Source organism: Osmerus mordax, chromosome 2 (assembly GCF_038355195.1).
Source record: "Osmerus mordax isolate fOsmMor3 chromosome 2, fOsmMor3.pri, whole genome shotgun sequence".
Classification (NCBI taxonomy): domain Eukaryota; kingdom Metazoa; phylum Chordata; class Actinopteri; order Osmeriformes; family Osmeridae; genus Osmerus; species Osmerus mordax.
The window spans coordinates 11,789,100-11,815,167 of record NC_090051.1 but is presented as its reverse complement, the minus strand read 5'-3'; the positions used below and the strand labels follow the sequence as shown (position 1 = coordinate 11,815,167).

At 43.1% G+C, this 26,068-nt stretch overlaps 2 protein-coding genes across 3 annotated transcripts; one reads left to right on the top strand and one right to left on the bottom strand.

The window, feature by feature from the left end:
• The first annotated feature begins 5,514 nt into the window (after positions 1 to 5,514).
• Positions 5,515 to 10,672, top strand: nxph2a (neurexophilin 2a). The gene is made up of 2 exons (XM_067261084.1): positions 5,515 to 5,532; positions 9,926 to 10,672. The coding sequence occupies exons 1-2, from the start codon at positions 5,515 to 5,517 to the stop codon at positions 10,670 to 10,672; spliced, it is 765 nt and encodes a 254-aa protein (XP_067117185.1).
• A 3,588-nt stretch (positions 10,673 to 14,260) lies between these two features.
• Positions 14,261 to 24,417, bottom strand: spopla (speckle type BTB/POZ protein like a). 2 transcript variants are annotated; one of them, XM_067261637.1, is made up of 12 exons: positions 24,244 to 24,417; positions 22,598 to 22,746; positions 21,811 to 21,948; positions 21,377 to 21,498; positions 21,033 to 21,184; positions 20,764 to 20,891; positions 19,764 to 19,941; positions 19,373 to 19,428; positions 19,069 to 19,191; positions 16,691 to 16,833; positions 16,520 to 16,573; positions 14,261 to 15,776 (listed from the first exon to the last, which is right to left on the bottom strand). In XM_067261637.1, the coding sequence occupies exons 3-12, from the start codon at positions 21,886 to 21,888 to the stop codon at positions 15,632 to 15,634; spliced, it is 1,179 nt and encodes a 392-aa protein (XP_067117738.1). In that variant the 5' UTR covers positions 21,889 to 21,948; positions 22,598 to 22,746; positions 24,244 to 24,417; the 3' UTR covers positions 14,261 to 15,631. The 2 variants fall into 2 exon arrangements, with proteins under 2 accessions (XP_067117738.1, XP_067117746.1); XM_067261645.1 differs by having other exon boundaries at positions 22,654 to 22,746.
• Between the last annotated feature and the right edge of the window lie 1,651 nt (positions 24,418 to 26,068).

Here is a 26,068-nt window from a genome sequence, read left to right as displayed (position 1 = left end):
CACTGCGTTGTCTCCCCAGGGCTGCAAGAACACAGACACTGATTGTCAGAGGCCCAGACTGAGCAGAGACAAGGGCCGTGCATTAAAGAGGGAGAGTGAGAAGGAATGGAAGCAGAACAGCCTAGCCGTGGGTGAAAAGCCGGCTACTCCACCGCAGTAGCGCTGCAATTGTGATGTGCACTGATTCATGGGAGAAGGCTCTGCAGGGCCGGAGTGGTTCAGCTCTGTTCTGGAAGGAAGCAGTTGATCATTGTGTAATTCAGGAGCTGTATTTGAAGTATCTTCATATATTTAACACCTTATATTAACAAAAAAAAATACATTTCATACATTATATTGGACATTTTTTATCCAAATACAAATCGTGCATATAGTAACTACAGCAGATAATCAAGGATCAGAAGAGCACAGTTCTGACAGTATTCAAGTGGTTAGAGGCAAGGAACGGTGCGTATACATGTACATAATATTGGAATACAAAACACAGAATTGTACAATTCATGGAACTCTATTGATCGGTAGCGTTGTAAATATGCTATCCTAGTTATTTTGTTTGTTGCTCAGTTCAAACAGTGTCAGACAGAGACTGCACTGTTTTCTTCAAATCAGAAAAGGGCTCTGGCAAAGACAAGAGTTCGAGACCTGTTTTTTTTTTAAAACTTAAATTCCACTCAAATACTGTCTCCAGGGGCCCAGTATGTGTTCCCCTGTTCCTGATGCTCAATTAGCTGTGATTTCATTATTTATTTATTGTATATTTAAATGCAACTTATACTAAAAACGTTTAATAAAATGTAGAGTGGGGGGGTAGAGAGGGGATTAGAAAAAGCGCTTTAATCTCATGCTTCTGATAATACTGCATGGGCTGATTGATTAGTTTTTCAGGAAGCTTATGTCACAAGAACCTAATCCGTCTTTGGATTGTGCCAGCCTTGTACGGTTTTTCGCTCCGCCACTTTATCATGGCGGCGAATTACAGAGCTGCTGGGCTGTGATAAGGTCCTCGTCTCTTTCACAGACCCCCCTTTCCCTCTGGACAATAAAAACGCTGTTTATATTCTTTAGCCCAGTCTTCACATCAACCCCTCACAGGATTTGCCTTGTAAGAGAGCGAGAGAGGCAGGCAGGAACTTTTAGGGCACCAGAAAAAAGGGGGGAAACGAGGGGAAGAAAGAAAAAAAGAAATTGTGGTGAAATAGCGAGTTTGGCCGGGAAAGGTCTCAGGAAGTGATTAAACGTGGATTTGAGTGAGTTGGTCTGTATAGACAGAAGATGCGCTGGTTTCCAGGAATCATTTTGGAGCTTATTCTCTACTGATGTGTATCTGTGCCCATATTGGGGTCACATTCTGTAGCCAGAGGGCCGGACTGGGTAATCCTTCATAAACAATACTGTCAGTCTGTGACATTTTCAAGCCTCATGTTATGTTTTTTGTCACCGTCTATCAAAGGCAGCTGTTCATTTTCCTGTCTGAAATGTTTAAAATGCAGCAAAACAACTGCTAGACCTGATTATCTGTAAAATGATCAATCGTAATTGTGTGCATTTGCAGTTAATCCATCAATTCCTTTCAACGTGGATCAGATTCCAACCTAAGAGAAAGGTTGACATGATTGAAAGTCAACTTGTTGATATATATTGACAGTGCTTTCACTGTTGAGTCAACTGCTTCAATTGAAATCGAGCCACCACGGTATGTAGGCACCCAATGCTCCCTATCTGATCATGTATTCTATGGTCCTGACCTGTTCTCAGCTCTTCTGGAGCCTTGCAGTATTAGTACTCTACCATAGTATCTAGAATCAGTACTCTAGTATTATTACTCTAGCATAGTATTAGTGCTCTACTGTAGTATCAGTGCTGTAGTATCAGTACTCTAGTATCAGTACTCTATTATCGGTACTCTGGTATCAGTAGTCTAGTATCAGTACTCCAGTATCAGTACTCTAGTATCAGTACTCTAGTAGTAGTACTTTAGTATCAGTGTTGTTGTATCAGTACTCCAGTATCAGTACTCTCATATCAGTGCTCCAGTATCACTACTCTAGTATCAGTATTGTTGTATCAGTGGTACCTTAGTGTCAATACTCTGGTATTACTACTCTACCATAGCATCAGTACTCTAATATCAGTTCTCTACCCCAGTATCAGTACTCTAGTATCAGTACTCTACCGTAGCATCAGTACTCTAGTATTAGTACTCTAGTATCAGTACTCTGGTAGTTGAATTCTACCATAGTATCAATACTTTTGTATCAATCTCTACTTAGTCCTGTAACACAGGCCCACTGTCCTGTAGCACTAGCCCATAGTTATACGGCACTAGTCCAGAGTCCTGTAAAAGCATCCCATAGGCCAATTTTACAAGTCCAGAGTCCTTTAAGACTAGCCCAGAGTCCTCTAAGACTAGCCCATAGTCTTATAAGACTTGCTGGTGACTATGTGGAAGTTTGTTCCGCTAAAACAGCAGGATGACTCGAATCTGAGAGGTTTTACAACCCTATAGAACTTTCGCACATGTTTGAGGGCTGAGTAATCAGGACGTGGCCCTCCAGCACCCCTCTGATAGTTAGCTACAGTATTCTCTCTAAACACGACTCCCTCAGACCGTCTCTGGCATGTCTGCACTAATCACCACCTGCTGTTTGGGAAGGGCAATCACAATACATGTCAGGGCTTTGTAAAATGATTGACCTCTTTAATTAAATCTGTATGGCTTTCTTCTACAAGACAAGACGTGGCAGCTTTAGAATAAGCGTTATAAATCTGGCTCTGATTATTCCCTGTGTTTTCGTTTTTCGTCCCTCTGCTGGTTCTTTGAGGCCTTTCTTTCAGCTTGTCATTTTCAGGCCAACAAAGCGCTGTCAGACACCCTCTGTCTGCATATTTCTTGTGAAGTACCTGTCTTCACTACTGCTGAGAAAAATGGAAGCAATGCCTTTTTTCTTCTTATTTTCTGCTTCAAAGCAAGCTGTCTCTCAGACATCCATCAGAGTCTGATCTGCTCTGAGAACAGAAACATTTGCTCTGTCAAATTGAGCTTAACCGTTAGGAACGATCATGTGAGCAGAATCAAGGAGGAACACCTGAAACATTTGAATATGGCGTTGTGTTTACGTTTACGGATCTGAAGAACAAAAAAGAACACAGATTTGCGGTTTCTGAGAAAATGAAAATGACTGTATGAAGTATGACAGGAGTCCGTTCAATGTGTTCCATGCAGCTTATTTAGAAGAACAGACGTTCTCTGTATAAAGTTGTGTGTAACTGTAGACAGCACTCTCTGTAGTCATTAATCATAGAAGAAGAAATCTACAAAGTCTTAGCATCAAGGGTAATTCATCCCATTAATGGTGTACAGTTTTCTGATCCCCCTCCAATCCCCACTATCAGCCACAGTGTTATGCTGGTGTCAGGTGTGAGTGGGTGGAGAAGGTGCTTTGGCCGTGTAAGGGGATTATGAAAGTGATGATGCGTTGAAAGGTAACACCTGCAGGAAAGTGAAGTGTTCAGGGCTTTGCTGCTGTCAGAAATGGCAGGAGCTGAGATAACAACAGCATTCCAGATTACCTGACGGCTCCGTTCCTCCTGCCTCCTCAGGCCCAGTGCCTGGTTAGCAGCCCAGCGCTGGGTGGGGAAGGGGGTCTCATCATCCACATGTTGTGGTTCACACCTTGCGTTGGCGTTGATCCCAGTTAACTGAATCTGGGTTCATCCACAGTTTCCAATATCCAGGCAGAGAATGAATGAGCTGTGATTCTAATAGCAACTGCCAGCTAATCACCATAACATAAGTGCTGAATGGAAATGGAACTCCTCTACAACAGACACAAAACTGAGGCAGAGAGAGGAATAGGAGGGGGCAATGCTTCTTCTGGACCGATGATCAGCTTCACACTTCACAAATCCGCTTTGTCCATCAACACTGTAAAAAAGACTTACCCCACACAACAATTCAACACCCTCCGTCCACACTGTAAACGTTTGTTTGTATACGTGTGTATGTGGGTGCGTGGATATGATATATAGGTTATACATAGAGTATGAAATGTATTAAATAGCGGTGAGAGTATTTGATGAAATCATGTTCGTGTGGACTCATAAAAAAGATTCATAATCAGATAAAGATCATAGAACACCAAGCTGAGTGTTTTACATGGGCTGGGTTATGTCAATCGGAGCAATGACCTTTGAGCATCCATCAGTACCTACAACCATGTAATCACAAACCCCTGCCATTTAAACACTCATATTTGCGTTCTTAAACACTTAATGATGCATTAAATGAGATTCCGAAGTCCATGTTAGATCTGTGGCACGAGGGAGCAAGTGACTGACAGTTATGGCGTTTGACATGGCTGTGTGGTGGTGTATCTCACACCCAGATTTAGGTGGTGATGACGGCAGGGATTATTGACAGTAGACATGTTCTACACACATTCCAGACATACACACACAGCACACACACAAATAACACACACACTTGAGACACATAAAGCACACACACAGCACACACTTACATAAACACACATACTTCACACAGTTACAACACACACATACTCTCACACACACACACACACAGGCCCCCGAGCTCCATTGTCAGGAAGGGCTGATAGTGTGGATCCACGGCCGGGCTGTGATGCTCCTTGGTGTTGAGGCCGACTGGAGCCGCTCTGTGATTAAGAGTGATGGCTCTGGAGCGGGAGACTGCTGCAGCCATCACACCAGCAATCTATTCTTCAGGAGCGTGTAGACTCAAGCCTTGGGCAGCCTGGGAGCCCCCCTGGGCCCTCTCTCCTGGAACCGGCTCTTTGTGTGAATCATTACAAATGAAATGCCCTGTAACGTTCAGGGAGAGGGAGATGGAGGGCTGAGGCTGGGTGAGAAGAGGGAGAAGAAGCGGGGCAGGAGGGAAGGGAGAAGGCAGGGAAGAGGAGAAGAAGGGCTTCATGTGAATGTCATGTTTAATTCCTGAAAACAAGAAGCTGATTTTTCTCACCCAAAATGTGTGATCCAGTGTGTGTATATGCATGCATGCATGCTTGTTAGCTGTGTGTTTGTGTGTGTGTATGCTTAAGGCCACTAACTGACCACTGAAGACATTACAATATGTCTGTAGCTCAGGCAGCAAGGCACAGATGACATAGTATGAGGCACAGACACTGAGATGAGACACATCTATTTATACAGGACACATAGTGTTTTACTTGGAAGAAAGGCATTAACCCTTGTGCTGCCTTCGGGTCACATGACCCAAAGGTTCATAACGAACCATTGTTGTGTTTACTCAATTTTACCCAATACAAAAACAAATAAAAATAATTTTCTTTTAACCTTCGCAATGTGGGGGGTCTGAGACAGCCCAACGGTTAAAAGAAAATGCTTCACTTTGTTTTTGTAGGCGGTAAAGTTGTCGCAATACGACGGTGGGTCACAATGACTGATGGGTCAGAATGACCCGAAGATAACACAAGGGTTAAGTTAATGAAGCCCCAGAAGAAAATTAGCGGAGAAATGGATTGCACCACAAAAGTGAGTGCAATTTGCACAGATGAATCCATGAAGCACAGTGCACATCGTCAGAAGTGTTCTTCCTGGACCAGTGAGTGGGTTAATTGCCCATTTTGTTTATTATGAGGAAGATGTCTGAGACTATTCTCCCCAGACACGGAACACAGCCTTATGTTCAGGTGAAATTTAGACTGTGGAAAGACAACAATTACATTTATTTTCCAGGCTTTCAAAACAAAGGGAGAGAAAAAAAAAAAAAGTAACACTGATGCAAGGTCACTGAAAACCTCAGCAGAAACCTCCCCAAAAACTCAGAGAACAAATCCGTACTAACAAACAGGTGTCATGTTCTCATCAGCTCCAGTTTATTCATCACAGAAGAAAGGCAAGAAGAGAGGGAGAGACACACACATGAACACACACACCAGATCGTGATAAACTGAGGGGGAGAGAGAAACCAAGAGATGGAGAGTGTGAGAAAGAGACAGAGAGGCAGACAGAAAGATAGAGAGATGGATAGATAAAGGAATCCGATGCCATCGACACTATCCAGCTCACTTGCGAGGCCCGGGGCGGGGAACCCATCACTGTGGAACACTGTGTCGCCGCATCGCAAAACACCATTCTGAACGGCTGCCTCGCTAGATGACACAACCCGCCAGATGCCTCTGAGTTCTTAATAACTTTCTAGAGGCTACTTCTGGTCACCGTGGCAATTACCTTTATGTCAGGGCTCTAAAAGATATGTCTCCCCGAGGGAGTCCAGATAGCGTGCTCCGTAATGCTCATTACAGACCGACGACTGAGCTGATTCATCTTGACCATTGTGTGGCGGCTATCGCTTTCTCAGACGTTCCTCCAACCCAGACCTTCTCTGGACATTATCCAGAGACACACGGCACATGGTAGAATGATTCAATCAAAGGTGGGCTGTAATCTACTTCACGCTAAGTACATGTAGGGTGGCTGTTGTCCGTGTCTGCTGTTCGTTTGGTGCATACTTAATGCACGTCTCACCTGCGTAGCATTTGCAAACGTGCATACATACACATACAAAACTGGAGTATATAGAGTCATTTACATTTAAGGATTCTTGTACACTCAGCAGATACGTGTCAACACAGCTGTTGTCTTGACAGAGCACACCTGCATGAAGCCATGGCTGCTGAAATGTGGGTCTGCTCTGTTCTAGCCACCGTGGTTAGTATAGTCCACTTTACTACACAAGGTTAGAGCTTTAAGGATATCTGAACAAAGTCGTTTGGAGAGAGTAAAACCATAATTTGAGGCATTTCCCTGTTTGCAGATAATCATTCTGCCTTGAACACTTGAATAATGTCTGAGGTTTCCAACGTAATAAGTCTGGGACTATTATCATACTACTGTCTTGTTTTAAGCCAAGTTGCCCTGAAACGCCTTCAGCAAAGCAGCTGCGATTAAGAAATCTTAATTAAGATTTTGTGAATTATCCTTCATTAGACCTTGCCTGCCATTCTTGTTCATATCCCTTTTCGAAGTAGAACCCAGCACTTATTTCTTCAGGTTGAATGTTCTCAGAATCAGAATTCGGTTTATTCGCCATGTACGTATGTTATACAAACACGGAATTTACTGTGGCAGGGAGGTGCAAAACACTAAACATATACCGATCTTAAATTAAGTAAAAGTACAAAAGTTTAACTATTTCTAAGAACTAAACAATCTAAGAATACAACAATTTAAATATAAAATAATATATATATAAAAATAAGAATAATGAGCAGCGTGAATGGTCAACATAGTGCAATCGGATACTGAGATAAAGTGGCTTATGCATACTGAATTGCCATTAGATGGACTTATAATAGTTAAATAAGTGAATGAATGTCAATGGGAGTCCTTGGCCTTGTTGAAGAGGCCAGTAGCAGATGGAAAGAAACTGTTCTTATGGCGTGAGGTTTTGGTCCTGATGGACCGCAGCCTTCTGCCAGAGGGGAGTAGCTGGAACAGGGAGTGACCAGGGTGGGAGGCCACAATCTTCCTCGCACGCCCTCAGGGTCCTCGAGGTGTGCAGGTCCTCGAGGGTAGGCAGATTGCAGCCGATCACCTTCTCAGCAGTGCGGATGATACGCTGCAGTCTGCTCTTGTCCTTGGCAGTGGCAGCAGCGTACCAGACGGTGATGGAAGAGGTGAGGATGGACTCAATGATGGCTGTGTAGAAGTGCACCATCATTGTCTTTGGCAGGTTGAGTTTCTTCAGCTGCCGTAGGAAGTACATCCTCTGTTGTGCTTTTTTGGTGAGGGAGCTAATGTTCAGTTCCCACTTGAGGTCCTGGGAGAGGATGGTGCCCAGGAAGCGGAAGGACTCCACAGTGTTGACTGGGGAGTCGCACAGGGTGATGGGGGTGAGTGGGGCTGTATTCTTCTTGAAGTCCACAACCATCTCCACTGTCTTAAGAGCATTGAGCTCCAAGTTGTTCTGGCTACACCAGGTCACCAGGTTGTCAGCTTCCCACCTATAGTCAGACTCATCCCCGTCAGAGATGAGCCCAATGAGCCTAAGCGAACAGCCGTTCACACAAACACTTTAGCACACACAAAGATGCACAGACGTACAAACAACCAATTGTGTATGTTTGTTTGAGAGAGAGTGAGAGGGAGAAATGGAGAGGAGAGAGAGAAGTAGAGAGGGAGACAGTGTCAGACCCAGGCTTTCATGTTCTAAGTGTTTGGTTTCTCTCAAGGCATTTAAGTACTTGATATCCTCCTCATGATCCCCAGTGTTGTCACTGCAATTTACCCAGTTGCTCATCATACTTAACTCCTTCCTCATTTCCATTCTAATCATCTGGTAGAAACATCACCTGACGTTTTAGCTGGAAGTGTGAGATACACATCCTTGTTTCGGTTTTGAAATCACCCGGTATGAGGTTCAAAATGAGAAACGGAAATATAGGTGATATTATAATCCCTTAAGAGTGCGCTCTTCTGCAGTAAGACACTGAATAAATGTTATTTTCATACTGAGGTTGGTGGAGGATCTGGAGTCACACTGACTAAATTCAAAATAACATAAAAGTATAGAAAACAATTCTCCACCCAGATGGGAATTGTCCTTTGGCGGTCATGGCAGACTACACAGATAATATACTTAGTATATACATAAAAACATCCACACGTACACTGGCCCAACCCTTTATGCCATAAGTCTGACAATTTATTCTCTAAACCAAAACCACGAGCCAAATCACACATGTGAACAAGAAGTCGCTTATATTAGTCGATTAAATGCCTTTGAATTAGATGAGCTACAAAGGGACATTATTACATTATGTGTTCTCAGTCAATCATGTTTTCGTCGACGTCCTGTCTTAATTAGGCACAGTGATGCCTGATGGATGGAAACAGCTCTCCACGCGTGGGAGACACATCGATTTCACATTACACGTGGCGGAGCTCCCAAACTGCCATGCTATTAAACCCTGTCAGCCCCATTAAGGTGCGTCAGGCGCAGACGGACTGTTGAGGAAGTCACACAGCAGCAGTCTGGTATCTGTAAGTGACTTTACAATATAGCACACAGTTTTAATAATTCAATGTTTAACAACGAAGAGGCTTGTGTTCTACATAATAAGCTGATAGGTACAGTAGGTTATTATGTTGCTACGCAACAATCAACAAACTCTGGAACAGGGCGGGGGGGGGGGGGCAGGGGGGGCTGGTTTGTTAGCTGTGCACACATGTGCTTCAATTAAGCTTACAGCGAGAATTATAATTAGGTTGGAAATACTGGGAAGCTGCTTTGGAAGATTTCAAACAGCTCCTGTTCAGAGCTTCCTCCATCTGTCTCTCTCAGTGATCCCTACAACCAGGCCTGGGGAATGCAGGCACAGCTAATTACCAATAAAACGACCTCAGCTTATTACCGTGAGTTATTAAAGTTTTATCTGAAGTGGACCACGGACGCCCCCTGGCTCCAAAAGGGTTGGGAGGTACAAGGGATCAGTGTTGTGTCTGGATTACTGCTTCCTCCTTTGAAACCTTCAAAGTTCACATCCTGCATTGTTCCGTTTGATGCTGGGACGTCTCAGTATGTCTGGTGTGGGCTCCTTGTCTGTGATGGGGGATCATTGGTAAACTGTCACATTGTCCGTTGGATTGAAGAAACGAGTGTCTGGATGAATAGACGGCTGTAGACGGGTGTTGATGCGAGGGTTTCCTTCCCTCCCCCCTTCATCTTAATACAGTGTCATTATGTTCTGTTGTTTGTTTTGTCTTCAGTTCATTTAAACCACATGAATATTCATTCCGATTAACAAATCGCTACTAGGAGCTGCAGGATGCAGTGTGTTAATGTATGAGAGGAGTTCGACCGTTTGCAGTTCAGGTTGCCTAACCACCCCTTGTGTTGTGTTGCTCTCTGCCCCCTCCCAAGGTGAGCTGCAGGAGGAGGCCAGCTGGCCAGACAGAGGTGATGGGATGGGGGGAAGGGGAGAACCAACAGAAGTTCTCTCCCACAGGGGCCAGCCCGCGCGTCCTGAACCCCCTGCGACTGTTCTCCAAGGGCCCCGCCGGGCTGCACAGCAGCGCCAGGGACGTGGCATACGTGGAGAGCATGGAGGACTTCTGGGACTGGTTATCTAACCAGACAGATGTCCAGGCGGCGCAGGCCAGAACTAAACGCAGGCCCATCGTGAAGACAGGGAAATTCAAAAAGATGTTCGGCTGGGGCGACTTCCACTCCAACATCAAGACGGTGAAGCTCAACCTGCTGATCACAGGGAAAATTGTGGATCACGGGAACGGCACCTTCAGCGTATACTTTCGCCACAACTCCACGGGGCTGGGGAACGTGTCCGTCAGCCTGGTCCCGCCCTCCAAGGTGGTGGAGTTCGAGGTAGCTCAGCAGTCCACGCTGGAGACCAAAGACTCCAAAGCTTTCAACTGTCGCATCGAATACGAAAAGACGGACCGGAACAAGAAGACAGCGCTGTGCAGCTTCGACCCGTCCAAGGTGTGCTACCAGGAGCAGACCCAGAGCCACGTCTCCTGGCTCTGCTCCAAGCCCTTCAAAGTAATTTGCATCTACATCGCCTTTTACAGTGTTGACTACAAACTGGTTCAGAAGGTGTGCCCTGACTACAACTACCACAGCGACACACCGTACTCCTCCACCGGCTGACAGAGCTAGCGGTCTGCACCATGTGCCTGGATCTACCCTAGCGTTCAACCCTAACCCAGACCTGACCCTCGCCCTGACCCCGAACCCGGAGACTCTTGAGTAAATCCGAGATTGTTGTATCCACACATTTCCGTTCTGATAGGCCAGGTGAAATGTTGCATGTATTCAATCAAACTTGGATGTAATCAAGTATTCGAGGGAGGGGGGGGGTCAAAGGGGAAGGTTTGGGATTCATCCTCAGTATGGTAAACCCTGGTTGACCCCTCCAGCTCCTGTTTGTACCTTGGTAGCGTCTTCTTCATTGTCATCATTGTTGACATCATCACTTAAATCACGATTATCCCTATGCATCCTCATTCATTATCCCCATCCTCATTCATTGTCAAACTCTTCCTCATCATCCCCATCATCATCCTTGTCTTTGTCACCATGTGTTCTTTGGAGAGCACTGGTAATTATGCTGCATTCCAGATGTGTGTTAAAAGGCTAGGACGTCGGCCTCATAACACATGAACCACCTTGTTGGGTTACAGTGGATCTGTACAACAATCTGGACATTGAGTGGTTTCCCCAGTTTCATCAAAAGAAGAAATAAGAACGTTAAGAATAATTTCAAGTTAAACTTTTAGTAATGTGAGGAATGACATTTGTTTGCAATACAAGGCTGGGAAGCCAGTTTAAAATGTTCCCCCTAGATTCACTCAGGATTTACGAGCCAACACACATCCTCATCTCACATCTGTCAGCAATCTGGCTACCTACGTGAGAGACACAAAAAAACTTTACTGGTTTGTTATTGTGTACATAGCATCCCAAAACATCTGAGACAACCATTCATACATAATTAAGTCTGCACTTCAGCCAACATTCTGAATGCCTCATTCTGAATTGCATTATTGACAGTGAACAAAGAATGTTCATATTGGAATGAAACTGGTGTAAATGTGGATGTTCCAGTTGAGAGGACAGAGCTGCTGGACAGGTGGGTTTACTGGATCTGGCAGCCAGTTAACAGCTCTTAGTCATGGTCCTGCCACCAAGCCTGCCACCGCCTGGCTTTAATTGACTTTAATTACAGCAGAAAATTTCCATTTAGTCATCCTGGCCGACCAGACCAAATGAAAAAAAAAAAGTGTTCTGTTTCTCCTGTGGAATGGTTTCACTTGAGGTTGAAATATGGATGGAATTCACTGTTATTTTTCAACCCTGTATGGATGTTTCACAAGTACCGGTTGCTTCATAGTTTTTTTTATGTATTTACTGGGTAGCATAAAGCCATAAACATAGATATTGAATTATTGGGCTGGTCAGGCTTGTATGGGTTATATGAAATACAGCACACACACAAGACATGTCATCAGACATAGATATCCAAACAGGGGATTGGCTAGGGAATGCTCCATTGACCAAATGTATGTCAATCTTGTGAGAAGTGACTGAGCAAGATTGTTGTTTGCAGTCTCTGATGTGTTTCTTGAAACTTGTATGATACTCTACTGTTGTAGAAGCGTCTAGATTTGTGAGACAACAACGGTATGAAAGACTGGAGTTGAGTGTTGATGTTTTAGTTCCTCTCCATTGTGCAATGCAAAATGTGTTATGTGTAATTACTGGTAATTAACTAAACTGTGTTTACTATTGGCTTATAAGTAAAAAATGATGTCAGTTTTTGTTATAATTTTCCAGAGAAATACACCTGTATATATCTATATCGTTATCTATAAGTTTGGTGTTTGGTAGAGGTATGTTAAATGTATTAATTGAAAATTAGAAATTCAATTAGAATTTATTTTTTGTAAACCTTGCAATGCTCCGAACTGTGTTCATTTCCTGCTTGCTTCATCATTTTTTATAGTTGTCAATAGTGTAAGTAAAGTGTTCATTTGAGTATATAATTGAATAGGGATTTATTTTATCAATATGAAGTTGTTTGTAAACATTTATTTAGGTTTTTATGACATTAAAATTAATTTGAATTGGGCACACAGAAGGAGGTCAACTTGATTATTTGCTGACCTTCTTTCTCTTCATCTAAACTCTAAAGGAGTCAGTGGGAGAACCAGACATTTTCAAAAGATGCATTTCAGCATGGTGTTCTAATTCTCTCTGAATCCTTGTTGGCAGGGCAAGGGCACAGAGGAAGTACTATGTACCCCAGGGAACTAATCCATCCTGCGGTGGCCGTCAGGGAAAACCCTGCTTTCCTTCTCCACCATCAGTCTTATCAGATCGCAAAGACATGCATCTTCACACTCACAGCGAGCCTCGGCCAGGCCTGCAGCATACAACACAATCTCAGCAGAACACAAAGCCGCCTCACTGGTGCAACACTAGTATTATAACCCATTTCACCAAATGTCCTTTTTTATCTTACAGGACGTAGTCTTATGATCTGATGCCAAAACATCAGGAGGATCCTGATCACTCCATCCCTCTGGGACATAAGTCTCTGTCCCTCGGCAGATCACTGTCACAGAGCCCTTTCCTCAACAGGACACATCAAGGGTTGTAAGAGATACACACATGCGTACTACATGCACACATACAGTACACACACATTCAGTACATACACACATACATACAGTAAATACACACACATACATCCAAGCAGTGAAGAAATCCTACAGGAGCATCTCTTCTACTGCAGAATACCTCATGGTCTAGAGGATTTTTTATGTAGGAGCTGCCACCCTGGTCTCTGTTTCACTCTGGTTTAAGACCAGGGAAGGAGAATTGGGGCAGAGAAGTTGTGGGGCCTGACCCTTACCCTACAGCAGAGATGGTGTCTACAGCTCTTTGAAATCACAGAGAAGGGGCGGGCTCACAGCTGCATGCTGACACTACAAATGAAGACGTCCTCACTGCAGCCAATCAGATTGCTCCAAGGCTCCGCTTTAATTAGCCGCTGCGCAGCATCTACTGAGTAAGATACATGGGAGGCTTTGGTGCGAACGATTACAGCTCTCCTAACTTTCCACACACACACTTCATATTTTTTGACCTTGTGATTGTTTTAACAGCGAGTTTGAAGTACAAGCACACCTGAGTTTGAGTGGACCTATAAAAATGGTTTTCCTTGTATTACATATGAAGAACAGAATACAAAGCTGAAGAAACTACAATGATCGCTTAGATTACATTTGAGATGGTCTCAATAACACAATCATACTGCATGAAACACATCTACAGCTAAGAAAGACACATTCCAAATGTGAGCATCACCAAGAAACCAGATAGCAGGAGTCAAGGTGTCAGGTGGCTGAGCGGTGAGGGAGTCGGACTAGTAATCCGAAGGTTGCCAGTTCGATTCCTGGTCATGCCAACTGACGTTGTGTCCTTGGGCAAGGCACTTCACCCTACTTGCCTCGGGGGAATGTCCCTGTACTTACTGTAAGTCGCTCTGGATAAGAGCGTCTGCTAAATGACTAAATGTAAATGTAAATGTGAGTCACTGAACAACATGTCGTCATGGTGATGATGAACCTTCCAAGGTGGAAAATTAGACTATATGCATCATTTATTAATCCAAGGAACCTTCCAGGAACTAATTAAGGAAAAACACAACAACAAAAAATCACAAATGCTGGAAAACATCTTTAATGGGTTAATGCAGGCATTCTTGCAGACAACTTCATCTTTTTTTCTAATGGAAAAATTCAACATCTCAATGTAACACAGAATGACTTGAGTAATTCCATGTAAAAATGATGTCACTATCAGTTAATTTACAAAATCCTCAGGAGAAGCTTGTCTGTCATACAACACCACATATGAAACAAACGGTTAACAACACACGTGACCCCCATCCATCCATCCATCCACACACCCACACACACACACACACCACAACAGCGCCAATGGAAACGATGCTCTGCATCCTAAACAATTCCAAGCATGTTGAAAGCAGGGTTGCCCATGGACTATACTCAATTCATTTAGTTCCTTACAGATTTTTTTGTTTGTTGATAATTGCAGAAAAATTCTAAAAATTGTTAATGACAAAATTGGTACTTGGACACTTTCTTTTCAACAATACAGGACCATGCATTAGTCTTTCCACTTATTTTTTTTTCCTTTTGTTAACCACAATATATTGAGAATATATAAATATTTGCAAGTTGGTAATACTATGGAAAGGTTGGATCTCTAAGAGTGGACTAATCTTATGTTCTGACATAAGCAATCATCAGATGGGACACTGGGTAAATCACTTTGCTATTCATCCAATAGTTTTAATAGGGTTAGGGCCCGAGTATAGACATCGTTTTTTGTCTAACATGTAATACAGCATTAACACAGGGTCTCAGAATGCCAGGAATATTTTCACAAATATGCAATAGAACAGACTTGCTTTTACACCAGTCTTCTGAAGATGGTACAACTGTCATTTACATAGAAATGGTGCCATCAATATGGGGCATATTCATCTTTTAAAAAGTGTAAAGAATTGACCTTGCACTGAAAGTGTTCACGCTTCTTTAATGTCTAGTCGCAAAATGGGCTAAACATTACAAATATATAATATTTCCCATTTATCAAACCCTTAACACGTTCCTATAGAACTCCATATCAAAATGACTATATTTATGGGAACTAGTGCAATCTGGAGGGCCTGGTGTTCAGGACAAGGCAGGCACAGAGTCACATAGACGAAATACTCTAGAGCAACTCCAGAGCAATGGCAGATATATTAAGGCCATTTTGAAAATTACAGAAAAATAGTAGCAGACAACACTTTAGGACCACAGCCAAATGTTTCCTGTCTGTTGAAGTCAGCCAGCCACATGCCAACCAGCCAGCCTCCATCTCACCCTCCCTCCTTCCTTCCTGAAAGTTCCAATCCTTGCCTGGTTTTGAAAGGGTCAGGTGGTGGTAGAAACAGAGCAGCTCTCCTCATTGTCCTCCCATCATGTCCTCCTGCCTCGCACCCTGGTAAAGTCTCATGGCAGTGAGGGGCGGTCACGACTGTTTTAGGCGTTTGCGTGGCAGGCCGAAGGGCGGGCATTGTGCGGAGGCGAGGGCGCGGAAGGCCTCTGCCACTAAGTGAGGGTGGGACTGGATCATCGACTTCCAGCCTGCGGTCTCCATTATGTCTGTTGCATGACTGTAAGCATAGAACAGGGCAGGAGGGAGTTAAGAGGAACAAGAACAGGAGATCACTCACATTAAAAAACCATCAAGACAAATGAGATTGAAACAATGAGGCAAATAACAGAGATATGATTGACGAGCCAGTTTCCCGACAGCAAAGTCCTGCGGTTGTGTCAGGAGCACAGTCAATGCGCCTCATTACACTGTGAAGAAAACAGTTAGGTGCCGTTCCATAAATCCACAACGTTAATTCCCTTCATATCTTCCTGTTTGGCTAACGTCTGTCCTACCATCAATGTGCCTTTGCAGAGGTCCACATAGTAAAGCTACCGTCTCTTCCCAAACAAGCCCACAAGGCAACCTTCCGTCAGGTTTGAGTCTGGAGTATTCCTACAGACGTACAGAGCCCATCCGGCTCCCTACACAGTAACGCTGCGTAAATGAAAACTATTCCCTCCCTTGATAATTGATTACCACATCTCAAGGTGTCCTAAAACAACAACAACAACACTAAATCAGCTTGAGGTAAAACTTCATGGCTGACTGCCCCTTTTTCCATTTCATATTCCAGAAATGTTCCATTCCCTGAGCTTCTCCAGGTATGAGTCTATTAATAACACGGATCCACAGATAGGGAGGCCCTCTCTGCTGTCTCTCTGCCCAGGCTAAAACAATGAATTCTAATGCATGTGAGAGTGAGCGAGAGATAAGAGTTTGTTATTAATCTTGTGTCACATATATCAGCTAATTACATACTTGCTATTCCAGTTCTTGCCATCTTTACAGCCCAGCTGTCTCAGGACACTGCACCTATGGAGGAGAGATAAAAAGTAAGCATTCAGGGCCGGTAAACAGCAATGGCAGCAGGAATTCATCACCAGGACTTTTTTTTTCCTCCACCCCTCCTCCCCCCTTCCTTATACTTGCCTGTTGATAAAATCTATGGCTTGTGCTTTGAGTTGCTCGGCGCTGTGCAGGTCTGCGAGGATGAGGGTGTCTGCCACGTTCTCCACAGAGAGGCTGTTACACAGTGCCTCCTCACACATCACCTTTAGACGCTCCAGAGCGTACTGGGGAGAAACAGGAGGGGTTTCTAACCTGAACACTGCAGCAAACCACAGTGGGGAGAGTACAGCATGGGGGAAGCTGTGTTTGTGTGTCTTACACTAAACATTCCATAAGAGCCTGCTGGTGGGGAGTGGGGTACCAGTGATAGTGTGGGGAAGTGACATGATGGCCCTTTTCACACCTGCTATTAACATTAGTGATCTGATCAGGAGTGGACACTCAGTAGGCTACATGAGTTCACACCTGGCATTAGAATGCATCTCCACATAGCTCAGGGCCACTTGACAGGATCTCACTTCCCCACTCTATATGCAGATAAACACGCACATCATTTTGTGTTTGCACAGACCATAAGTGTTATTTTTAACCGGCGGGAGGGAGTGATGCACTTCCTGTGCCTAGTCTTCCGGAAATTAAAAGAAGGAATCAAAACCATACAGACTGGGTCTACTGTTTGAGTACTTGGCTTTTTTTAAAGCATTCTTCAGGTGCTTGTTTTACGTTGGTATTACTAACTGGAACTCCATCTTTTTCAAAATGTTCTCATAGATCACTCAGTTGCGATGTGGATCTACCAGTTTCCATTTAGTGTTGTAGCCTACTGACTCTTCAGCCCAAATGGAAATCAGACAGCGTGTTTGGTGTGTGCTCCATCCATGAGAATCCATTTAGCCGGAGAATAGCTCGGACACGCGCTTCACACTGCAAGCGGGCACGCGCACCACTGTGCGTCCTTGAGAACTGTAAGTCGTATAACTTATGTTGTCAGTTCATTTAAGCCTGTTATTGTATTAGTCTATAGTTTACATTTACATGTATTCATTTAGCAGACGCTTTTATTCAAAGCGATTTCCAAGAGAGAGCTTTACAAAAGTGCATAGGTCACTGATCATAACAACGAGATATCCCCAAACATTGCGGGTAGCCAAAACATGAAGCATACACTGTGAAAAAACAAATAAGTGCCTAAGGGAAGAACCATAAGAGCAAGTTACAATTAAACAACATGAACCTCAAAAAGTGCAAGAGTGTACCTGTAGAAAAGCAAGCAACAGTAAAATTTCACAGTAAGTACAACAATTTAAATCAGTTACAACTAACCAACAAGAGCAACAAGTCTCTCAATAAGAGTCATTGTGATCCTGGAGGAAACTAACATCAGGTCCAGCAAATCATTCCTAAGTACCGTTGTACTCCTATAGTTCTTGCAAATTTAAATTAAGTTAACTGGTGATTTTCGTTGTTTGTATTCTTCACCTGCTAGCTAAATTGCATGTGGCTGTTGATTCAATAGCGATTGCTGAACGCCCTTGCTCACGTTTGTATTTTAGGTGCATTATTATGCTGAAGTAGTTACACTGCATTAAGATAATGTAATTAATAGTGGGTGTATTGTTATTATTTGCTACAGAATGCTTAGCCTATATGTCAAGATCAAATTAAGCAGACAGTGTACACGTGCTTTAGAGTGGCCTACCTTAATCGATAGGCTAGGCTACTGACCATTTACAATAAGTTGTTACGTCAATTATTAATTGGCAGCATTTATGCCATTTAGAACATATTTTATGAGTGGAAGGGTGTCTTTAAGTAGCCTAACCTTATAGCTTTAGGGGAAATAGGACGACATATTACATTAGCTATTAGACTATTACATTAACCTGCTCTGAAATATGGTGACCTTCATTTCGGCTGTGGGGGGTGTTGTTGTTCGGACAGACCTGCCCCCACTGCAAAAAAAACTGTGTGTACTTCCGCTTCAGAAGGACTTCAGCTGAGTAGGCCCTCCTTCAGTGGTCTGAGCGATCAGATCTCAATGTGTCCTGGGTGCATCTAGACCGGTACGTAGAGCTGTCACTTGTGATCGGATCAGCCAAGACGTATGTTACTGCCAAGTATGAACAGGGCCTGTGTTTTGACTCCTTAAAGTTACCTAACCTGAACATTACATCAAACATTACACTGAAAGAAATGGGCCAACATGCCACTGTTAATCATTAGCTGTTTAGCTAGGTTAATGTTGCGTCTGCACGGGGTCACTGGGAACCCTTTAAAACTTTAAGTGTTAGCTTCAGCCTGAACATTGAGGTCTGCATTTAATGGGTTTACTTAATGGGCTGAGTTGCGTCAGACAACCTTAATCGAGCACAGAAGACTTTCAAATACTAACTGACATTCCAGTAACCCCCAAGAAAAAAAACAATGGAAGATTGATCATTCAGTTCCACCGGACTCACTTTGTCTGCTGCTGCCAGCAGATTGTCGGCCATTTTCTCCAGGTTTGGAGCCTTCCCTGTGTAGATGAAGCCCATCATTTCTTTAAAGACATCCGGGTCCACGTCACTGATGTCCACTCGGTTCTGGGAAAATACAAAAGTAAATAAACAAGACTAAGAGAATTATGGAGAGCTGTTAACTGAGAATGTTAACCCTGAGGCGTCTGACACCGTGAGAAGCAGAACCTCTGTCTAAAGATTCGATATAATGGCTATTTTGACAGAACTGAGCCAAGCCCGACAAAATATCACTCAAATAACCCACCTTTTTACTTTCCTCCATTTCATGTTCAAACATGGCATTGAAAACTGGGGACCGGGCTGTCAAAACAAAACAACATTCCCTTATACATGGTTCTTTGACAAGCAATTGCACTCATAGAACAAGAGCATTTTTCCATACCACAAACCGGATTACCACTTATTAAACCATTACAGTGCAAATTCCATGAAGACAGCCTATGAGATTATAAATATAAAATATATGATGTTAAAAAGGTGCTGTATTCCATGAGGTAGTTCCGTCAGCAGTTTGATGCAGAGCACATTCTGCCATGTCCAATACAACCATGGGTAAAGAGAGAGACAGAGACAGAGAGGTAGAGAGAGACTACCTCTCTACCTGTAGTGTGGGGGAGGTAGTCTTGAGGTCTAACCTGCCAGGATGGATTTGTGGGCCTTGAACTCCTGCCCTCCCACGTACAGGCTGCAGTCAGTGAACCGAGAACACTCCCACAGGTTCCCCAGATCCTCAGACAGCTGGCACTCCGGAACCTTCAGCATGTTCATGTTGGACTGGCCCGAGATGTTGACCGAGTCCTGAACGACGCTCACCTGGTTACGGACGACACGTACAACACGAACAGGAACTGTGTCTAACATCCATATACTGCTCTTTCTGCATAACACTGACACTACTAGTACACAGTTTTTGATCACGCATTGTGATCCAACTGTTGTCATTATTAAAAGTTGTTAGTAACAGAGAAGCCTTCCCCCCATTTCATTGGTCTTTGTTGATGCAGTTAGAGTTCTACTATGGGAAATCGGTAATTGCAAAAACACAGCCAATTGTAACCCAAATTAATTAACTTTGCTGGAACGCCTAATTAATGAGGAGAGACATTCCATCTTCAATTTGAATCTAATTTGCTTATGAAATTGCCAATTTCCTGAAAATGTTCAACCTTGCAGCAAACCTGGTCTGGCACACTGGCATTTAGTCCTTTCAGTGTTTCGGTTAATTGCATTTATAGCTAATTCAGTGGACACTTCGTTTAACTTGTCCTTCCAAAGACACATTTCAGAAAACGCTTATTCTTCCTGACACATTCTATTGAATTATTTGTTTTACAACTACTATTAGCAGCCCGTAATTAATTCTGTCACAGCTTGTCTGATCTGTTTCACTTGAAGTGGGTTATTTTGATTTAATTTGAAGTGAAGACAACTTAACACACATTCAGTTTCACATTTGTGGCTAGAGTTGACAATCTAAAGCTCTGATGACATATGATTACATGAAACCCATACCAACAATCCGCTGCTGCTGCGTAGCCCTTTTCTTATAACACTATGGAGCTTGCAGCAAACTCAATCTACAGGAAGCATACTTGGTGGATATTGTATCAGGTAGTGTTTCACATGTAAGATTACCTCACAGAACAGGGTGAGCTTGTCATCTGGTAGGAGACCATTGGCCTCGTCAAGAAGGAAATCTCTTCTAATAAACTTTTTGAAGCCCCAGTCTTTTCCCTGGACGAATCGATATGCTCTTTGGCTCTCTGTTGTGGAGGGGAAGGAAGTTGGAAACATTTTTAAGGAGGAAGTAAATATGATTTAAATGTTACCCAAAATATTGAAAGGAAATGGTAAATGTATGATTGATTAAGTACTTCAACTGTTGGGAGTCAGCTTAAACTCACCCATAGCTTTAGTTTCTTCTCTTTTTGCGTTCAGTAAGGAAAACTTGAACTTTGCTCTAACTTCACTTTTTGGACAACTAACAAGAAGTAAATACAACGACAGATAATCTTTGCTTTCGTCATCAAGTCCCTTTGGATTGACTCGAAGACACCTGACAAAGCGGACACAGATAACAGTGCATCGGTTTCATTACATTACAAACAAACTGTGCACTCTTAACACATTAATCATTACAGTTAAAACTCAAAACATATTAAGCTGTAAGGATGGAGTTTCCTTAATCTTGGCTTCAAAGATTACAGGTATGATTCAATATACACAACCAAACAGCAGAATGTCTCACCATTTCATTTTGTCATTGGGACCCGATGAGAAGGTTGAGCTCTTTAATACCTCGCCCATTTCCTCTCGGCAGAAACTGAAGTTGTTGATGGTCCACATGTAAGAAAACTTCACCACTTTGACCTTGACAAGTGAGAACAGAGCCTGGCTCAGAACAGGCCAGGGAAGGCTCACCCTACAAATGTATGCAGTGCCTCACAGCAATATCAGTAAACCCACATTTCTGCTGCCCCGTCATTCCTTTCAGATGTTGCTGGAATGACTATAAAGATTCAGCACAGACTAGTGGGTCACACAAACCTCCAGCAACACCCAGTCAGAATCAGGGACAACAGCTTTAGACAGCACTCCATAACTATCCTAAAACATGAAATGTGCAGTCCTACACACAAACGGCACACATGATGTTCCAAATAAACTCCCAGTGGCCCCTACCTGTGTGTAACACCAGCTCTCTGCCACAGGTCCGCTGGCCATCTCCCCTGGGGGAGGGGGGGTTGGAACCCTGGACATCGCCAGCTTTGCCCCTTGGCAGCAGCGCTGACCTGCTTAGCTTTTACCACTTAACCGTTCCTAGGGAGGAACACAGGCAGTGTTTACAGGATCTGCAACATAGCTCAACATGGCTCAAAATAACAACTCCCCCCCACCCACTATAATATTTACACTTGACCTGGCCATGGCACCACCATTTGCCGATCAAGTGAAATGGCAGAGTTGGCCTGGCTAAGGTCAGCACATTCCCCAATAGAGATTTACAGGTGTTAACAGGAGATGAAGGGGACAGCATTGTGTGCCAGCTATAGTACAAACTAAGAATTTGTGTTTGACTAAGAATCTAGTAACAAATTGATAGATATGCATGTGATCACCCCTCAACTAAAGGATAAGCACCTTATTATTGATTAGTGAGCAGCTAAGAAAACACGTTACTAAAAATCTAGTATGTTGAAGTCTCCAAAACATCTCCATAGCTGCTCCATGGCTTGCCTGAACAAACCGTAGACCAGGAGAAATATGTCTGAAAGTTGACATTTGAGTTAGGCAGCTTAACTAGTTAAAATCATCCAATATTTACTTCAAGGCCTCTATTGCAACATATTCAAATTATATTTGGTATTACACCATTTTAAAAGTAACAGAAGGGCAGTGATATCTTAAAGCAACAATACGTGACAGATTTTGTAGACTGTATTCTGATTTTATCTGACTATATACTTACCAAATTATTTAAAGGTTTACATTTCATTCTATTGTTGGCATTTTCCATGTACGCACCTCTTGAGAGGAAGTGATTAAATGAATGGTATGAGGATCACGCTGGCCTAGGTTATCACTGAATGCTTCATGGTCCTTTCTCCAGATCCCACTCTGAAGGTAGAACAAATCAAAACAAAATTAAAAGGTCAGACAAACGTTTCTTGTGAACAATAACGCCCTTTCTTGTCTAACACGGAACGTAAAGTTTCGGCCCACTGAATATATCCATTGTGGCTGCCGTGATATATAAACACTCTCACGAGTTTACTATTGTGAATGGCTGCTATTGTAAGTTAATTAGTTATCCATACATGTAGGACCTCGTCCAGTTTATTTGGGCAGGCTTCTTTACTTTAGGTAACTAGAGTGCTAGCTAGTCATCTCACTAACAAATAGCTGAGGACCACTTTTGATTTGACAAGACGTCAAATTGAAGATTGGTAGCTCGTTAGCTGTCGGCATCATTTAGCCAATTAAGTTAGGTGAGCCTCTAGTTCGCCAATTAGTTAGCTAGCTTGGTAATGTTGGCTGCAAGTACTGTACTAGCAAGTACTGTACTAGCAGGTAGCTAGTTTCCTTGCCGACAACAGCACGCTGATGAATTGTGGACGTGTTTTCTACAGTAGCGAGCCAGCTTGTTCCCTCGCTTTATTAGCTACAGTAGCTAGCCTAGGTATAAAGCCAGAAACACAATGCGATTCATTTGCATGCTAGCAACCTTCGAAGCTTCTCTAGCGTAGGTAGCTAACTACTGTAGACAACTCTAGCTAGGGTAGTTGTCTGCAGGCAACATTAGGCAAGCTAGAGCTAGCTACGTTGCGGTTTAAGTTGGATACAGGATGAAAATCTATTTAAACGATTACAAAATAACTAGGTAGCTAGTTAACAAGAGTCAAGACAACTAAGATAGTTAATCTAGACGGGCAGTAAAAATATGTTGATCTAGCTAGCTACCTAGCTATATCATTATAGCAGCTAGCGTGCTTTGCCGAAGTTGCTTTGTGATGCTACTTCATCGGACCAGCTAGCCAATCTTACTGTAGCCAGCTAACGTTAGCTTGCAAGCATTTGGCTCAAGTTAGTTTAGAAACGATTACAGTATCTATGGGCAATAGCTAGCTAACTAGTAGATTATATAATTGTTTGGCCAGCCGGAACAGAGGCTAATGTTAACAATGTTCACAACTTTCTTGGCCAATCGGGCCTGCCAGGCTTTCTAAATTACTAGCATGATAGCTAGGCTACTAACCAGCTAAATAACAGTTACCAAGTTGCTAACGGTGACCAACATAATTCAAGCACCGCAAGCTAGCCAGCTACTAAACAAAGCCAGAAGGCCCTTCTCCATAATCTGTTTGGTGTTACTGGCTAATGTTAACAGATATAACAGCTGCGGAGCAGCCTGTAGTAGCCAAGCAGACACAATGAAACGCTTCAAGTTAGCTTAGCAAGCTACCCAACTGTAGCCATAATTAATTTAAGGAAAATACTTTTGTTGGCTCTAAAGCAAAAGACGTGCCTGATCCTTGTGGAAAACGTAGCTGATGTTGCTAGCGAGCTAACGTTGGCCAAAGGAAATGGAAAAAATAAGATGTTTTGATTACAAACCTTTCATCTTCATGCTTCCACTAGCTAAATGCAACAAATACTATATCAGCCGCTCCACTCGCCACTTGTTATTACATCAATAGAATATCAAGTCTAACACGTTCCTTGATTTTTGTTAAATGTATATTTCCACACTGGATTGCTAGCTAGGCTACTTTGCTAGTTAGGCTGTTGAAGTGGAGGCAGACCAGTCTAGCTGCTCACTTGAACAACGCTTGCGCAGAAGCTGCATATCAAACTTCCTGGTCTCACTATCCACCAGCTGATCACCCTCCTCGTTGCTTTATGTAGTGGTCTAATAAGTTACTGACTGCTGTTTCAGAATAAGGACGCTATTTGACTTTTCTGACAGCTGTAAAAGACAAAAGAGACACATTTACCGCTATGCCCTTAAAACAGTCACATTCCTTGGTTAACAGGCTACCAAAAGGATAAACAATGCAATCTGAATTCAAATGAAAAGACAGCAGGCAAAATGAGAATAGGAGGGGGACATTATGCACATTAAGCACTTTGAGCTGCAATTCTTGTATGAAAAGTGCTATATAAATAAGTCTTACTTACTTACTTACTGGAGTTACAGATGCCCAATTTGATAAAACGTCCACATCTGTAATATTTAAATCCCGATTGAGGGTAGCGCTTTACACAGCCATGATGCAAAGTGCAGATTGCACAAATGGGCTGGTGTTAACACACCTTCTGAGTCCCAAGTCAGCTACATGGGACCTAATGTTCTTTCCCCTGAGGAATGTAGCAATACTTAAGTAACATTTATCAACAGATGCTGCATCCAGTAACCCATTCTTCAATTCACAGAATTCTGATGTCAAACTGTTTGCACACACGCAGTGCATGTATAGGTGCAAACCACTTATATTGTTCTCATCATCGTTTTACAATTAAACACAATTAAATAAATACAATTCAAAATAAATAACGTAAATTAACTGCAATGTTTTGCTTCTCAGTCCTAGATCCCGCCTACTGTGCTGAAGACTCCAGTAGCCAGCAAGGCTTCTGTCTCCCCTCTATTCCTCTCTCAGATGTCACACAGAAAGCAGCTTTGGCTAAGCCACTCTAAGACAATACTCCAATGACACCCTGCAGTCCTGCGATAAGTAATTCCCATTCATGTTTGGATGGATACCCCTTAGAATGAGCAAAAATGGACCAATCAGTTGCAATTCATGGTTGTATGGATACATGCTGGATCATGAGTTGTGGCAAGACTAATTTTACTACTGTAGATGAATATACACCAATCAGCCATAACATTATGACCACCTGCCAAATATTGTGTAGGTCCCCATTTTACAGCCAAAACAGCCCTGACCCATCGTGGCATGGACTCCACTTGACCTCTGAAAGTTTTCTGTGGTATCTGGCACTAAGACGTTAGCAGCATATCCTTTAAGTCCTGAGTAAGTTGTGAGGTGGGGCCTCCATGAATCAGACTTGTTTGTCCAGCACATCCCACAGATGCTCGATTGGATTGAGATCTTGGAGGCCAGTTAAACACCTTAAACTTCTTATTGTGTTCCTCAAACCATTCCTGAACCACTTTTGCTTTGTGGCAGGGCACATTATCCTGCTGAAAGATGCCACTGCCATCAATGATGAACCATGAAAGGGTGTACATGGTCTGCAACAATGCTTAGGTAGGTAGTACATGTCAAAATAACATCCACATGAATGGCAGGTTTCCCAGCAGAGCCCAAAGCATCACACTGCCTTCGCCGGCTTGCCTTCTTCCCATAGTGCACCCTGGCACCATGTGTTCCTCAGGTAAGCGACACAAACGCACCTGGCCATCCACGTGGTG

What these genes read in the sequence shown, in the direction of transcription:
- spopla (XM_067261637.1), bottom strand. Translation starts at nt 21,888, where the DNA reads ATGTCCAGGGTTCCAACCCCCCCTCCCCCAGGGGAGATGGCCAGCGGA. An exon ending in GCCATAGATTTTATCAACAG is followed by an intron (nt 16,574 to 16,690) that starts GCAAGTATAAGG and finishes TCTCCTCCATAG; the next exon opens with GTGCAGTGTCCTGAGACAGC. An exon ending in GGCAAGAACTGGAATAGCAA is followed by an intron (nt 15,777 to 16,519) that starts GTATGTAATTAG and finishes CTATGCTTACAG; the next exon opens with TCATGCAACAGACATAATGG.